The sequence below is a fragment of the Diplotaxodon limnothrissa genome, linkage group LG10 (genome assembly GCF_057381915.1).
Source record: "Diplotaxodon limnothrissa isolate DT_005_m linkage group LG10, D_limnothrissa_male_GT1.1, whole genome shotgun sequence".
NCBI classification, from domain to species: Eukaryota; Metazoa; Chordata; class Actinopteri; order Cichliformes; family Cichlidae; genus Diplotaxodon; species Diplotaxodon limnothrissa.
In genome coordinates this window covers 15,794,193-15,810,761 of record NC_140605.1, presented here as the reverse complement: position 1 = coordinate 15,810,761, position 16,569 = coordinate 15,794,193, and the positions used below count along the sequence as shown (strand labels likewise).

The following is a 16,569-nucleotide window of genomic DNA, read 5'->3' as shown; positions in this document are numbered from 1 at the left end:
GACTCTAATCTATTTTAGAGGGTTTAATGCTAGAGAAATACACTGAACCAACAGTGAATGCTGAAGATTGTGCATCAGCAAACTGCTAAGATGCTGATAATGCAGTATGACAAATAAATGTAATAATCAGTCCATCTCCTTGTTGTATATTTTGTATATTTGTGCTCTAATGTACTAAAGCATCACATATCGAGTTAAGATGCTTTCAAAGAGAATAACATGAATTCTCTTTATTTGTCAACTGACAAAGAGAAAAGAAGAACCAGTTTTTCGTTTTACTTTGCAGGTAGTTTGCTGCAAACATCATGGAAAACCACTGATGCTTATAGTCAATTCTCGATCCTTTTTAGAGGATAACAGCGATCCCGGCCAATTCTTCTTTGGTAAATCTCTCAAGTTCCTCTAGATTTGGTGATCTTCTGTCATGGTCTTCAGTTTACCCCACAGATTTTCAACAGGATTCAAGTCAGGGCTTTGTGCAGGCCAGTCAGTAATGCTCATTTTGGTCTTTCGAAGGTAGTTCCTCACCAGGAGCGACGTATGTTTTGGGTTGTTGTTGTATAGGAAGACTAAGTGACTCAGATTTGTGGCATCTGAAACTGGCATATCCTCCATTTCCAGATGCACTGAAGCATTCCCACAGCATAACACTCCCACAACTGCTTTTCACTGTGGGGGTGGCCTTCTTTGTGTTGTATGCTTCTCCCGTCTTTCTAAAAATATAAGCAGCATCTCTGTGGCCAAAGAGCTCTAGTTTCTTCTCATCTGACCAAAGAACTTGCTTCCAGTATAGATAGTTGTTCTCCAGGTTCTTAGCAAACTTCAGTCTGGCTTGAAGGTGTCTCATGTGCAAAAGTTGAGTTTTTCTTGGTCTGTAGTCTTGAAATCCATTCCTGCACACAGCTCTGGTGATTGTCTTCTTTAAGACTACAATTTCCAACTTGGCTAAGTCATTCACATGTTTTTGAAGTTGTTCTGGGGTCTTTAGACACGTTTCTCACTAGTTTTCTTTCCAGAGTCACACTTGTTCAATACTGTGTGGCTCTCTTTGAATTCCTTGATTATGCTTCTAATTCCAGTTCTTGACACTTGATAACTTTACATATACAACTCCTAGTTTGTGAGCATCAACAATTCTTTTTCTCAAGTCTAAACTGATTTCTTTGGTTACTGTTACGATTACGTTTTCTTCAGTGACAGCTCAAACCCTCACTGAAGTTTTTATACTTTGTGTAAACTGGAAGACAACCCGTTTGAAACTCAGCACATCATTACACAACACTGGTTTGTGCTGTGGTGACAAAATGTTCAGCTATAATACTGACCCCAATTAATGCTTTTTAAAGAAAACTAGTATGTTTGCAAATGCTATGTTGAAAATTAATTAGCTTTATTTAAAAAAAAAAACAAAACACTGGAGAAAATGTTGACAAAACTTTACATTTCATACGAGGGCTAATAATTCACCGCTCATCTGTACATATGTCTAAATCTATCTGCGCGCCATCTACAGTAACGAGTCCTTTATTGAATTGAGGTGTGCTTATAAGGTTGCACCAATGACCGATTCTTACATCAATTATCAAAATTTGTGTATGAAAGTTTGAAAGATTTCAAACTGCTGGTTTATGTTTTGAAAGAAATATGAGAAATAAAATCTTACTGAAACCATCTACTTTATTTATTTCCCATTTATTTAGGGAGACAATAATGTACCATGGACAAAACAGCAAGACTTCTTTTACAACACAAACCAACAATCTCATTCATTCACATTTTACACATAATATCAAGTATATATTCCACAGCATCACAATCACACTTTAGAGGTAAGACGTGGAAGAACTCCTCACATCCCCTGAATACACTGCCTCTGTCCCTTTATCCACATTCATGTTCCCATTTGATTAAATATCTGCATTGATCACTGTTACATCTGGGGGAAAGAGACATCAACTCTTTTTTCGCAGCTACTAGTGGAGTGCGAGTGCAGCACTTGATTGGGGCGAATTTATTTAAGTAATATTCTGAGACAGCCTAAGGGGATTTCAGTACTGTTTTTTTTTTATGAGTAAACTTGTCGAAAATCAGCAAAATGAAATACAATTTGTGTAGGTCATGGAATGTTTGGGCGTAAACATCAAGGAGAAAAAAAAAAGACTATGTGACTGTGGCAGACATTCAGAACATGGGCCAATCAGTCTTTACTATGTTGCACTGCACTGGGGTCTGGATATCTGAGAGACAAGCTGAGAGGTAGGAAACTCACTCCTCCAAGGTTCGGAAAGCATTCTGCATGTCCTCCAACAGTTGGGCGTAGTCTCCTTTGATCTTTGCTTCACCATCCTTGACAGGATCCTGAACGATACATGAAAGGCACAAAATCTTTTAAGGGGGTTGATGATCAATATGGCAAAGAAAAAACAAAACAAAACCAAACATCTCCTGCCACATGAGAAACAAATGTGTACCTTGAACTTCATGGAGCTGATCTTGTACAGGATCTCCCCCATGTTTTCCCTGATGATGGCCCAGGTGATTTTGTTGTCACTCTGAGCTGTGGACTCCACCGCATGTCGGGCCATGTCATAAAACGCTATCATGTTTGAGAGGATGCCAACAGTTTTGTAGAAGGGGCAAAACCTAAAAGAATATTTACACACATGTTGTTTAATACTTTTTCCTGTTTTCATGGGAATTACAGTAATATCATAAAATACAACATCCAAAATGCACAATTACAAGAGTCAGCATGTTCTTTTAAGACTTTCAATGTAATCTGTCTAAATGTAAGTGCTTTGTATTCACCTGTCATAGGGAGTATAACCATTCTGCTGCAGGTAGTCGTCCTTAATGAGCTTAGCAACTTCTAGAGTAATTTTATCAGTCTCAGCGAGTGAAGCCTGGGAACAAAACCAGATGAGTTCTTGTTATATTTTTCTAGTCATTGCCACATATATATATTTTTTTACATATAATGTATCCACTAACTTGGCTTAGAAAAAAATATACAAGAAAAGAGATTAAGCATTAGATTGCATTTGATACACTGGGCCTTTTGTACCAACACATGTTCCTTCAGTCTCATGTACAGACTTCACTCTCTTCAATCTCCCACCTTCATCTGGTAAAACTGATCAACAGATCTAAACCCATTTAGAGTCCATAGTAACAGAGCTCGTAGAACTTCCAAAGCATTCAAACTGAATAAAAATTGTAATGATTAACATGAATTCAGACCATTTACTGTTCATTGGTCATCAAAATGGACATAAAACACTACATGCATTAACGCTAATTTACACCTTTGAACACTACTTAAAAAACTGTCACAGATTAAACACTATCCGTGAAGCTGGATTTTAAAAAATTAGTGTTTGCAGTAGAGCATTTGTGGCGCCATCATGTGGCAGTACAGAATATTACTTCACTAAGTCAATTTGTTGGTTGCTGCCAATAGACTTACATTAGTCTATTAGTTTTTGTGGAAATCATGGAAACTAAAATGAAAAGCAGGGTCACTTTTGCACCGCCCTGGCAGTATTCAAGAGAGGAGACATGCTCTGCCAGCTGATTATGTCACTCAGTCTGTATACACAACCCAACAATGGACAAACCAGTGCATTACCAAAAGGTGGATTCTCCCATTTGAGTGCATGTAGCTTAAAAAAAGAAAAGTGATCGCAGCAGCCAGGGGCAACAGAAAAGTGACGCCCTTAAACTGTTTTAGTTTTAGTCTCTGAGTTTTATCCAGTATGTGACTAGTTAGCAAACACAAAATAATCAACCTTGTGACGTCATGTTCTGTATCTCACAAGAAAACGCTATAATTACGTTAAAAGCTTCAACTTTAAACACTTATTTTTTAAATTCAGCCACAGAGGCAGAGTTCAATCTGTGACAATGTCTTTTAGAGTAGGGCTCAATACTGTAACCTAACATGCTTGTGTTTGGACAGTAGGAAAGAGATGGTGTGTCCAGAGAGACTCTGAGCATACAAACTCCTCACATAAAGGAGCACAGACTGCACAGTGACACAGTGGTTAGCACTGTTGCTTCATGGTAATGAAATTCTGGGTTCGATCCATCGCGCTGCTGGGGACAGTTTTAGACCATTTAATATAAACTGACTCACTTTGCCAACAAGCTGCACAATCTCAGCCAGGTCCTCTTCTTCCTGTAGAATCTCTTTTGCTTTTGTGCGAAGAGGAACAAACTCCGGGAAATGTTTGTCATAATATTCATCCAGAGCTCGTGTGTACTTGCTGTAGCTGATGAGCCAGTTTACAGACGGGAAGTGTTTTCTCTGAGCCAGCTTCTTGTCCAGCCCCCAGAACACCTGCAAACAACAACAAAAACACAGGACAGTGTAAAAGAGAGACACTTTCACTTTAAGGTGAATTCAGTCAAATGTTTGCATTAAGTTTCTACATTTTACTTACCTGAACGATTCCCAGTGTGGCTGAAGTGACAGGATCGGAGAAGTCTCCACCAGGAGGTGACACACTAAGGAGTTCACAGTATTAAAGGTAAAGTTTACTAATAAAATAATCACCTGCTGGATTCTATTTAAAGGTTTCACATGAAAAACTTTACATTTTCTAACTAATTTTCCCACCGAAGCAAACTCAATATAACGACGTGCAGCAGTCAATGACCATCTACAGAACGTGCACAAACAAACAAAAAGCACAAACTTGCTTATATAAATGTGAACTCACGCTCCTACGATGCTGACGCTGCCTTCTCTCTCTGGATTTCCCAGGCACTTCACACGTCCAGCACGCTCATAGAAGGAAGCCAGTCTGGCGCCCAGGTAAGCCGGATACCCGCTGTCTGCAGCCAGCAACACAAAGGTAAATGCTTCACATGAGTTTACCTACTGTGTGAGAGGGTCTTAACAAAATCTGAATGAACTGTACTATGAAGTGAGTTCAACATACCCAGGGTATCCTTCTGTTATCTGGACTCACTTACACTAGCACTGGTACTCAGGATAAGCAGTCAAACAAAGCTAATTATCATCTTGCTAAGTTAACCCAGTGTTTCCTCTGCACGTTCACAGGAAAAGGGTGGTGTCGGCAACCAATCACAATTTTCTTCTTACTATAACAATCGCAGTGTATGTATGTATATATGCACCCCCATCTCTTTCTTAATAGGTGGGCCAATCTGAAGGAAACACGAACATTGCCACACACAATGCGATTATTAACATCTATGTTTTTAAAACGATTCATTCATTGCAATTCTTCTCATTTTCATATATACCATTTTAATTTCGACATCCCGATATTATGCGATATTATGTTCTTACGCTTGCCTTTCTTTCAGCTGCAGCTCCAGTGTTGTTTAACATCTGAGAGTAAAGATTAAATAACAAACATGGGCTTAGACTACACACGAATTTGATAGAAGGTCTTCAAGTACAGTGTAGGCGTCCTGTTTTAGGATTGTATATTAAAACTTCTAGAACAATAAAATTACTGTACAATTGCAGCCCTACATAAAAGGGGAAAAATTTTTGTCTAAGAATATATATTTATTACCAACGCTCATCAGGTAAACTGGTAAACATTAGACACTATTGAAAGACTTTAAACCCTCCTATCTCCACACAGATGTCCAAATGATCCTTCAGGAATAGTGACACTATTTTCTGGAGAACTGAATGGTCAGTAGGAGGTGACTTTTGTACCTGCTGATCTCTAATCTAGAACCAGAGCAGGTTAAATTCACAACATAAGTTACCTTGGCAGTATACCCTGGTAAGAAATAAACCACCTTCATAGTACAGAAACCCCAGAGCTACCCCTGAAGTTACCTAATGAAGTCCTGATTAATAGTACATCCTCACTAGTTAAATGAAAAAGAAAGTGCTTTAGAACATGAATCAAAATGGAATTAGTAAAATAAACCAAATATATTACAAAAAAAAGCCCTGAAATAAATGTTACTGAACTACAGTATGAGGTGACTTTTGTACCTGCTGATCTCTAATCTAGATCAGCAGGTACAAAACAAACATGTTTTGAGATTTTGATTGTGACCACTGAACTCACCAGCAGGCATTTCAGCCAGTCTTCCAGAGATTTCTCTCAGAGCTTCGGCCCATCGAGACGTTGAATCAGCCATCATGCTCACATTGTAGCCCATATCTCTGAAGTATTCAGACAGTGTGATCCCTGCACAGGCAAAAGTTTGACATTTGATGACACTTTCAAAATACTGTGCAGGAAGAGGAAAAAACAACAACAAAATACACACTAGCTCACTACTAGCTACTTTCATAAAGTTCTGAATAGGATTTTAGAGTGTTTTAAGTTTTTCAATTACTTTTCAATTACTTTTTTTTTTTTAAGTATGTAGTAAAAGTTAAGGTTAACAATGACTCAGTTCTCTATAATGTAGGCAGCTTATACCTGTGTAAATGGAAGCCTCTCTAGCAGCCACAGGCATGTTGGAGGTGTTAGCAACCAGCGCTGTTCTCTTCATGATGCTCTCAACTTTGCCGTCAACTTCCATAGTGAGCTAGTGGCAAGAGCAGTGTGAACAACAGCCTTAGCTTAAGCGAGTCAAAAGTGATGCTGTAGTGCGTTTGTTACAGTAGATAGAAAAAAACTTAAATAACAAATCGAAAGCTTCGTAATCTTCAAACCTCGGGGAAATCTCGCAGCACTTCAGACATTTCGTTTCCACGCTCTCCACAGCCGACATAGATGATGACATCACTGTTGGAGTACTTGGACAATGACTGCGAGATCACAGTCTTTCCACATCCAAAAGCTCCTGGTATAGCAGTAGTGCCACCCTGCACACAGCTGTAAAGCACAACAGCCACACGGTCTTACTATGTAATAAATAACTAAACAATCCACCAGTGAAAAACCCACTTTTCATAATATGTGATATGCAGTACTTGCAGTACCACCACCCACTGTAACGCTTATGGGCTGCCCTAAATTAACTCTATTGATAATCACTATAATCCTTTTTTTATGGTTAAGTAATGGTTAATCCACCAGTATGTGCACGATTTTTAAACAAAATTATATTTTTAATGCTGAAAATAATTTCAAATTTACTGATTTATAAAAAAAGTTTGTTTTAAACATGTTTTTGAAAGATTTCAAAAATATTAGTGTTTTCTTGTTTTTATGACAGGCGGTTTAATAAATCTGTTAAGCGGCATATATTAAATAAAGATGTCATAATGCACAGCAAATGAATACTCACGGGAAAAGTGCATCCAGAACTCTCTGGCCGGTCAGCAGTGGATGATTAGCTGGTAGTTTTTCTGTGACGGGGCGGATTTGTCGTACTGGCCACACTTGCACCATGCTGAGTTTCTCTTTAATGCCTTCAAACTCAAGCTCCAGAACCACATCCTGAATGCAAGAAACCCCCCCAAATCAGTTTTGTTTTTATCCAAAATAAAAAGCACTTTGTTTCAAATGCAACACTCACTGAAATGTCGTAGTTTCCAGGTGGAGCCAGGTAGGTTATGGTGCCTCTGCTACGAGGTGGAAGCATTAGCTTGTGTTTGATTAAGGAGTTTTCAAATACCATACCATAGATATCTCCACCAGTTACGTGACTGCCGACCTGGCGAGGGGATCACATTTTTGGTCAGCACACTTAAGAAGAAAAGACTTTGAAGGACTCATCACTGCAACAATGCGCCTTCCTTACCCGAAGGTTCTGCCCGGGCGTAAATTCCCATTTGTTGTCTCTGTTGAGAGCACCAATGTTTACTCCTCTTGGGATGTAAATACTGTTAGTGAGGTCATTGATGTCTTTTAGTGGGCGCTGGATACCGTCAAAGATGGAGCCCATGATACCCGGTCCCAGCTCTACTGACAGGGGCTTTCCAGTTCGCAGGACAGGGTCCCCGACAGACACGCCAGCTGTATGATCAAGTTAGGGTCACCAAACAAACCACGAAATGTCTGAAACGTGATATCTGCCAAGCAGCTTTTCTTAATGCAATTCAGTCTGATTTGTTTTTTTGTTTTTTTACTTTTGATGTTTGACAAAAGATGAACGAAACACGGCAGCAGAAAGGATACATGTCTCCTCGTAGACCTGGATAGTTGCCATGTCCCCTTCTAAACGGATGATTTCTCCCACCAGCTCACTGTGACCAACTCGAACCAGCTCATACATGGCTGCTCCTGCCATGGCGGTAGCTGTCACCACTGATGGCAATAGCAAGAAAGAAAATTACAGATACTGAAACGATTAAGAAACAATGAAAAGTTTTACTTGTTTATATTTTCAACTGGGACAATTTCAAAGAGATTATTAAGACAAAAATGACAAATGTTATAGCTTGAACATATGTAACAGACCAAAGATATCCTTAAGCAGAAGTCATGCAGTTCAGGATAACTATATAATCTACAGCTATGCTAGAGAGGCATTCTTTAGTGAGATTAGACGGGTAATAACAGGAAATGTCATGATTTTGTCATCATGTGATCAACTTCCTTAATTTGTCAGCTACTTAGCTAAACATTGCAACCATACTACTTTTAACTACATTCAACCTGATAGATTCTAGCCATTTAAAAGGCAAGAAGACCAGACCTGGTCCAGAAACACCGTGTACATATCCAAACTGGCTTTCTCGGTCCTCATCCTGGATCTTGGGAAGTTTTGAGGTATCCATCTTGATAGTTTATATCTTACTAAATTCCTTGAGGGGCACACAGAGGACAAAATATGCTTTCAAGTCATTTTATAACACTCACACACAAGTTAAGACATCGTGCAATACTTAATCATTAGCCAGGGTAGAGTTATTGTATTACTATTATTTTTCCAGACTTACGTTAGATGCTAGTGTGACAGGGAGAATTATGCGAGCACCGTGACTTGGTGGTTTCTCTCATGAATGAATGACCACATCTAACAGTGTTAGGTCGTGAGCTAACTCTGCTAAAGCTTCATTTTCCTTCCATCAGATACTAAAGATGAGGTAAAATGAGTCAGCGCTGCCATTCCTGGCCAGATGGTAGCTTGTTTGTTCCTCCATACGGAAGGCTGAGAGTAAAGCTGATTTGAGCGTGTGCACGTAGAAGTCAGGTGACTAGTTAGCACACACTAGCTATCTTCATCATCATCGTTCACAGTTTAAGCTAAACAAAGAATTTTACACTCGAAATTTGCCCCATAACTGAAAGGCAAGCTGGTGGGAATGTAAAACCCTACAAAGCCTGTATAAATACTATACCTTATTACAATGGTCAGCTGTCCAGATTTGTGTCTACTGTAGAAGACTGAGGAGGAGCTAATCACCTGCCAACCAGTACACTGTCACGGGACGAAAACATCTCCATTGCGGCTCAACTCGCTTCCTGTCTTGCAACGCTGGCAGTTATTACAGAGCCAACATGGCGTCTAATAGTTAACAGTTTCTCAAGTTCCGTTGAGCTACACTTTGGCATCGGGTGACCTCTGCTGGGTGTGAATGAATTTACAGGCCTCGTTGTTTCATTGTTTTCTTTATTTTATTAAATACTTATATTCCATAATTAATTTAGCATTTTTAATATTATATTATATTTTTATTGACACTATGATATAGCCTATAAAATTAAAGCTGAAAATTGGTTGCAGAATTAAAAACGGTTTTGGTTTCTGTAACTTAAGTGGCTGTAAAGTTGATTTGGTTGTAGTTTTGAGAGCACAAACTTTTAAATCACCTCATTGTCCTTCCAGGTACTGTAACTTGAAAATTTTTCACAGTAAATTTTTTTTCATTCCTTATTTAAATATCCCCAAATTATTGTTCAAAAACTGGTTAAATGAAAAAAAAAATTTTTGAGTGTGAGGCAGTGTTACCAGTTTTGGTGCGTTCATATATGAAGTCCTTTAATGATTTGCACATTTGCACATTGACTGTTTTGATTATCATTTTTTATGTAATTAAATTTACATATCACTTTAGTTCTCAGTTGATCAGTGAATTTAGCCATCTCGTGTCTCTTTGTGATCATTTACTTAATTTTGATTTTGTTGTGTATTATATTACTCCTTTTTGTCTGACAGAGGTAATTTTCCATCATTTTGTAGTCATTGTGTGACCATATTTTTGTGTCTCTGCTCAAATTCTATGATATTCTGTCTGATTTTGCCTGTTTTTAATCTCTTTGTAGCCACTCTATGCCTCTTTTTTGGCTACTTTGTATGTCTGCAGGGTTGTTTAGGTCATTTTTGCCTTTACGGTCATTCAAAGTCATTATGTGTATTCATCATATGTCTCTGCAACATATTTTTGACCCACTGGCCCATCCCCATTAAGGTTGTGCAAAAATCTATAAATAATTTTCAAGTGGGTTTTGACCTCTAGTATCTAGTGGAGTTTAAGTTAAAAAGAAAGAAGTAAAAAAGAAAAAAGACAAGGACTTAATGATAGCATGATTTTCTTGCTAATTTGGAAAGTTTATTGATATATCAGTATTTGTAAAGACGCATCACAACTAATAGAATTAATGTCAGACATGATACCTTCATACACACAATCAGAACTGAGAAATTGTTACAACTTGAGGTAGCTATTACAAAACTAATGGAATTAAGTGTGAGATTAGGAAGATTAAATTAAAACAAAAACCCTTGAATCTTTCAATATTATGGTATGATTCAGTGCTTGTTTATATCACAGCACATATTTTAACTTGTCATAGTAGGGAAAGCACAGGCTTGCTCTACTTGTGTGTTTGAGTGTTTGAGCCGGCTAGTTAGGTAGTGTGCCAATGAGCCAGCGTGCCTAATACAAAGACCTTGAAACTAAAGAAGCTATGTGGAAGTCAGCCAATGGTAACATGTATTATTTATACCTATGCTTTTCTTACACTGAAATGCTCTCCGCTGGGATGCTGCTGGACAAAGATAGGAGGTCATCACGTAAGGACATTTTGCTAGAACAAGCAGTATACAAAGACAATCTTAAGAAACTAATGGGTCACATTTCCATGTGATAGAACTGTGTGATTTATCACACACTGACTCAGTTTTGAAATGAGGATATTAACCTGTTACAAAACAAACTGGTGCAAACTGTGTAGATGTGCTAGATTAGTGGTTCAGTTGCTCATGAAATATTTATTATGAAAGTAGAAATAAAAACTACAAGGTAGAGGTATTTTGGCAGTAGTGGCTTGGTACAAAGACTCCACTAGATGGAGCTAGATGGAGTGTTTCACAGTTTTCTTTCATCTGTGCTGAAGATCCAGTGGAGAAAAGACCAATTCAGTGTTTTGTCAGTCCGACCACTCATTCTCATCAAGCTCAGAGTCCTCCTCAGAGTCGCTGTACTCAACTGCAATGCGTCGGGAAAGGATGGTGGCTACGTCGTTCCCCACCGGCTCCCGCTTGCTCTGCTGCTCCTGCTGCTCTTGGACTTTCTTCAACTGGATGCCTAATGAGGGCACACACATGTAGAGAGAGGACAGAATATTATATGTCTGTATTGCACAGAGTGTTAGCTGCTCACATGTGTGCTCATCTGACCAGCTGGAAGCCATGCCAACTGCGTCTAAGCACGCTGACTCACCCATGCGGATGGCAGACAGCAGGTCACTTCTTGCGTCTCTCACAGGTTTGGTCTCACGTCTGCAGCCTTCACTGTGTCCCGCTAGGTGTGAGGGTGCAGATGGCGGAGGGAGAGGAGGAGGTGGGGGACCCGGGGGTTGAGGGACCGTGTGATTCCCTGGAGGAGGTATTGGTGGGAGTGGGCAGCCCGGGCCCGCGTGCCCAACGCCATTATGTGGCGCTGGAGGATGTGCACCCAGTGGAAAACCAAAGGCTGTCTGGGCTGATGGGATTGGAGGGCCGGGGGCAGGAGGTGGTGGGATAGACCTGTGTGACAGTAAAAGAAAGAGGATTAAGTTGCAGATGCCCAAAAAGAGTATATTATATTTCAATTTCTCTCACATACTTGTAATCTGCAGGGAGACGAATTGAACCGTTCATTCGGTCTGCAGCACGAGGCTCTGCTGCGGCATAGGTTACTCTCTTGTAGTTGACATCAATGCTTTGGTATTCATGCTCCACAGGTGGTGAGGGATGCGTGTTCCCAGGAACGTAATCGTGAGACTTGGCAGAGTTACAAGCAGCATGGGCAGGCACTGGAGGGATGGGGTAATCTAAGAGGTCAGGCCTGGATAAACAGTAAAAGAGAGTTTGTCATGCAGATGCAGATCCAGATGGTAGATTTGTTGTTACAATATCAAAGCCGACGCTTTACACAACAAAGATATTACAATTTGGGTCACAAGGTCCTATTTGTGAAAACGGATCTACCCCTCCTTTTGGGCACACACACACACACACACACACACACACACACGCACGCACGCACGCACGCACGCACACACACACACACACACACACACACACACACACACACACACACACACACACACAAGTCCCCCCCATCTGCTAAGTTTTATTTTAAAAGTAACATAAATCTACAATAATTTTACAAATTTCTCCATAAAAATACAACTAGGATAAATAAGATCTACATCATTAGTCCCAAAGATGGGAAATTCTTTAATTCCCTCTGTAGCGTTGTATTATACAGAAAAATACATTGAAAACCTATCCAAAACACAATCTTGGTAGCTTCTCTAACCTCCCATCTGGCGAAAGGGAGCCCTCAGATGATGCTCCTCGCCTGAGACTCTGTGGATGTCTGTGATCTGGACGGAGCTCTTTATCAAACGCCATCATGTTCCACTCCTGCCTGCGGTTTCGTGCCTTTCTGACCTTCTTCACCTCACGCTGAATGGTGCTGCTGTCCACACATCGCTTCTGTTCCTGCAGAAACAACAGGAATACAGAGTTTGAGTAAGCAGTCAGTAAGTAAATACGTACATGCGTAAACATGATGGGTAAAATGCACTCTGACCCTATGCCTCCGCCTTTCTTTCCTCTTCTCCTCTGTGTCCTGAAGCATTTTCTCTTTCCACAGGTCAAAAAAGTATGATGGGTCAGAGTAGTATTTCATTGCATCAGTAGAATCCTCTCTGTATTTAAAAACCAATTTCCAACATTAACTGAAGACAGATATCTAACTTTAGAACAGTAAAAAAAGAAAGAAAAACAGTGCAGCACCTGTAAGCAGTGAGGTTGCTGAGAGGAGGAGGTCTGTCACTGCTGTTGTACATGTCGGCTACAGCACTAGGAAGGCTGCCCTTGGATAAAACCTGCTGGTCCTGGACACTCGAGCTTCTGAAGCCCTTCCTCATGTTTATGTCTTGAAGGGAAACTTTAAAAAAGCAAAATTAAGGAGGAAAGTTTGATATAAAGCGTGTAGGAATAACCATAGCAACAAACAGAAGAAGATTCACTGATACCCAATGAACTAACCCTCCTCCACACTGGAGTCTAGTTGGGTGACTTTGATGGCCAAGCGGTCAATTCGATCCTGAAGAGAGTTTGCGCGCACGTAAAAGGTGTTGGCTTCATTAAAAAGCTCCCCGAAAACATTTTCTGCATGCTTACCTGCAACCAGAGCAAGAAAGCGGGAGAGAATAGAGGAAAAGCAATAAATGGAAAGGTGTGTCAAATCTCAATAACATTTAAAAGATAATGGCACCTTAAAGGCAGAGTGTTGATATCAACTATCTAAATTAAACTGCTCAAAATGTTTGTTTCCATTACTCAGTCAGGGGCACATTTCAAACAGCTCTAGTCTGCTTAATGTAAAAGCTATAATTAGACTGCCTGTGTTTGTGTCTCCGCCCAGTTACTTTCCATCTTATCGTGCTGTTGTACAAATCTGTACGCTAAGCTCTAAGCTTCGGTAAGTTTACTAATCGCACACACACACACACACGGATGTACAAACTATCAAAGGATATGTTGTAGGATTTCTTCTTGTCTCCTCTCACTTATTTGTAACCACAAAAGCACACAGGCTTTCTAATCTTTATACAGACATTGCAACAACATGTTTAACATTAACCACTGTACTTCTGCACAAACCTGTGTACAGAGTGAAATGCATTTTAGCAACGACTGCAACAAATCACACACTGACAAATTTGATACCCTTAAAATATGTTCTTTGTTTGTTTCTCCCCTCATTCAAAGCCAGCAATTAAGTGACACTCTTATCTGATAATCCCTTTTAAAGGATTAAGAAAACAAAAGCACTCCTATGACATAGAGGGTATATGTCAATATGTCAAATTATTATCCCCAGAAAACTCAATGCGTATTGTGTTGTGTTACAGGACTGATATACACTATGTAGCCAACGGATTAGGTCACACCTCTTAATCTTTGAATTTAGGTATTTTCAGTCCCACTGCCACCGATGTATAAATTCAAGCACTAAGCAGTCTCCCTTTACAAACATCTTCAAAAGTGTCAATCCTCCTAAAGAATTTGAGTGTGGTGCTGCAACAGGATGTTACTGTTACAAAAAGTCAGTTTTTTTGAAATGCCTTCCTTCCTAAATGTTCCACGATCATTTGTAAGTGGCATGTAAAGTTACAGAGCAGGGAGAAAGTGCAGAGCTCCAAAGCTCCTCTAGCATTAACATCAGCACAAAAACTGCACTGGGAGCTTCATGGCCTGAGTTTCAATGGCTGAGCAGTTCCCCTAGAAGTAAGGTGTAGGAGGCCAAGTACTTTGGTCCATATTATGTATTAGTTGTGACAAATCGATCTGTTAAATGCATAATAAATCAAGCTAAAAATCACTGTGTGCAAATTAGTTTCCCACCCCATCACTTCTAACGATCTTTCACAACTTGAAGTAATTATGCCCTGAATATTTAGATAGTTTAGGTTTTTTACTGTATAATTTTCCTTATGATTTAAATTTCGATTTGCTTAATAGTGGCAACACCTTGATTGCATGTAATGAGCACAGGTTAAAGACGCATTGATACTTTATTCTGAATCTGATCAACTGTAAGCTTACTCAGACTGCTGAGCTGTCGAATTATAGCGGACAGCGTGTTGTTGGTTACACATTCCAGCTCGTTGCCAATTCCATCGGGCACGGCACTGTGGCACAGGTGCCGAGGCTCAATGTTCCTCTTCACCAGAGGCATGACCCCTTCTCACATCTCCCCAGCTGCTTGGAGTCAGAGGACAGAGCTGACAGCTCACTGCTTACTGCAACCTGTGGACTAGAACAATCAACATATTAATGCACAAAGTCGACACAGTCACTAATGTTCTCAAATTAAGTTAATAATTTCACTTTAAATGTGTCTTTATATTTAAAAAGCAACCCTGTAATGCATAATGCACAATGCATTAGTATGCTTGTTAGCTTTCCATGCTTTTACAATTTAAAAAGTGTGTGGGGAACGTGTAATAGAGAGACAAATTAAAAATGACACCTTTGAGGGGTTTTTTTTCCAATATTTGCTGCTTTGTACATTGGGCCACTTGCTGTTGAATGTCCCAGTTTATCACTACCTGTCAAAGTGGTACGCCTATTGTATGTAATTGTCCATTTTTGCAAAGAGGTTAACGTACTCGCTGCAACATCTGTTTTATTCAGGAACCTTATTGTGACAAAAGGGGAGCTAACACAGGCACTGTGCGACTGTTTTTTAAGCGAATTTGCATTCCTGTTTACATATCTATATCAGATGAAAACAAGGGATGGCCATGCCAGCACATTGTTAATATAGGCAAGGCAAGGCAAGTTTATTTGTATAGCACAATTCAACAACAAGGTGATTCAAAGTGCTTTACAGAGACATTAGAAACAAGAACAAATAAAAAGCATGATTTAAAATTGAATAAAACAAGCAAATAAACTAACTAATTAACAAACAAACAAACAAACAAACAACAGTATATAAAATCAAAACAGATAAAATCAGAACAGTAGATAAAATCAGTAGTTAAATGTAAGTTTTGAAATTTAAGCTTAAAGTGTGGATTTGGTGCTTTATTCAAATGCAGCTGAGAACAGGTGAGTCTTCAACCTGGATTTAAATAAACTGAGTGTTTCAGCTGATCTGAGGCTTTCTGGGAGTTTGTTCCAGATATAAGGAGCATAAAAGCTGAATGCAGCTTCTCCGTGTCTGGTTCTGACTCTGGGAACTGATAAAAGACCGGATCCAGATGACCTGAGGGATCTGGATGGTTCATACTGGGTCAGGAGGTCATTGATGTATTTTGGTCCTAAACCATTCAGAGCTTTATAGGCCAGCATCAGAACTTTAAAGTCTATCCTCTGACGGACAGGCAGCCAGTGTAAGGACCTCAGAGCTGGACTGATGTGGTCCACTTTTTTGGTCTTAGTGAGGACTCGAGCAGCAGAGTTCTGAATGAGCTGTAGTTGTCTGACTGATTTTTTAGGTAGACCTGTAAAGATGCTGTTACAGTAATCAAGCCTACTAAAGATGAATGCATGGACTAGTTTTTCCAGGTCCTGTTGAGACATCAGATCTTTTATCCTTGATATTGAAGTTCTCTGGTGACCTGTAATCGTTTTTCTTTGGCGCCAAAGACTATTACCTCAGTTTTGTTTTTGTTTAGCTGGAGAAAATTGTGGCACAACCAGTCATTGATTTCCTCAATGCAT

General features: G+C 39.6%; 2 protein-coding genes across 4 annotated transcripts; both read right to left on the bottom strand.

Moving 5' to 3' along the window:
• Nucleotides 1-1,695: 1,695 nt before the first annotated feature.
• Nucleotides 1,696-9,290, bottom strand: LOC146624110 (V-type proton ATPase catalytic subunit A-like). 2 transcript variants are annotated; one of them, XM_085363698.1, is made up of 15 exons: nt 9,236-9,290; nt 8,590-8,698; nt 8,070-8,198; nt 7,693-7,907; nt 7,468-7,605; nt 7,237-7,388; nt 6,659-6,821; nt 6,423-6,531; nt 6,063-6,185; nt 4,722-4,836; nt 4,443-4,506; nt 4,136-4,339; nt 2,809-2,903; nt 2,472-2,643; nt 1,696-2,358 (listed from the first exon to the last, which is right to left on the bottom strand). In XM_085363698.1, the coding sequence occupies exons 2-15, from the start codon at nt 8,669-8,671 to the stop codon at nt 2,266-2,268; spliced, it is 1,854 nt and encodes a 617-aa protein (XP_085219824.1). In that variant the 5' UTR covers nt 8,672-8,698; nt 9,236-9,290; the 3' UTR covers nt 1,696-2,265. The 2 variants fall into 2 exon arrangements, with proteins under 2 accessions (XP_085219824.1, XP_085219825.1); XM_085363699.1 differs by lacking the exon at nt 9,236-9,290 and adding an exon at nt 8,834-8,952.
• A 1,977-nt stretch (nt 9,291-11,267) lies between these two features.
• wasf3a (WASP family member 3a) lies at nt 11,268-15,076 on the bottom strand. Of its 2 annotated transcripts, none has more exons than XM_085363696.1 (8): nt 14,944-15,076; nt 13,381-13,515; nt 13,126-13,279; nt 12,920-13,037; nt 12,644-12,828; nt 11,945-12,166; nt 11,561-11,865; nt 11,268-11,425 (listed from the first exon to the last, which is right to left on the bottom strand). In XM_085363696.1, exons 1-8 carry the CDS (start codon nt 15,074-15,076, stop codon nt 11,268-11,270), a joined length of 1,410 nt encoding a protein of 469 aa, XP_085219822.1. The 2 variants fall into 2 exon arrangements, with proteins under 2 accessions (XP_085219822.1, XP_085219823.1); XM_085363697.1 differs by having other exon boundaries at nt 11,561-11,867; nt 11,968-12,166.
• Nucleotides 15,077-16,569: the final 1,493 nt, after the last annotated feature.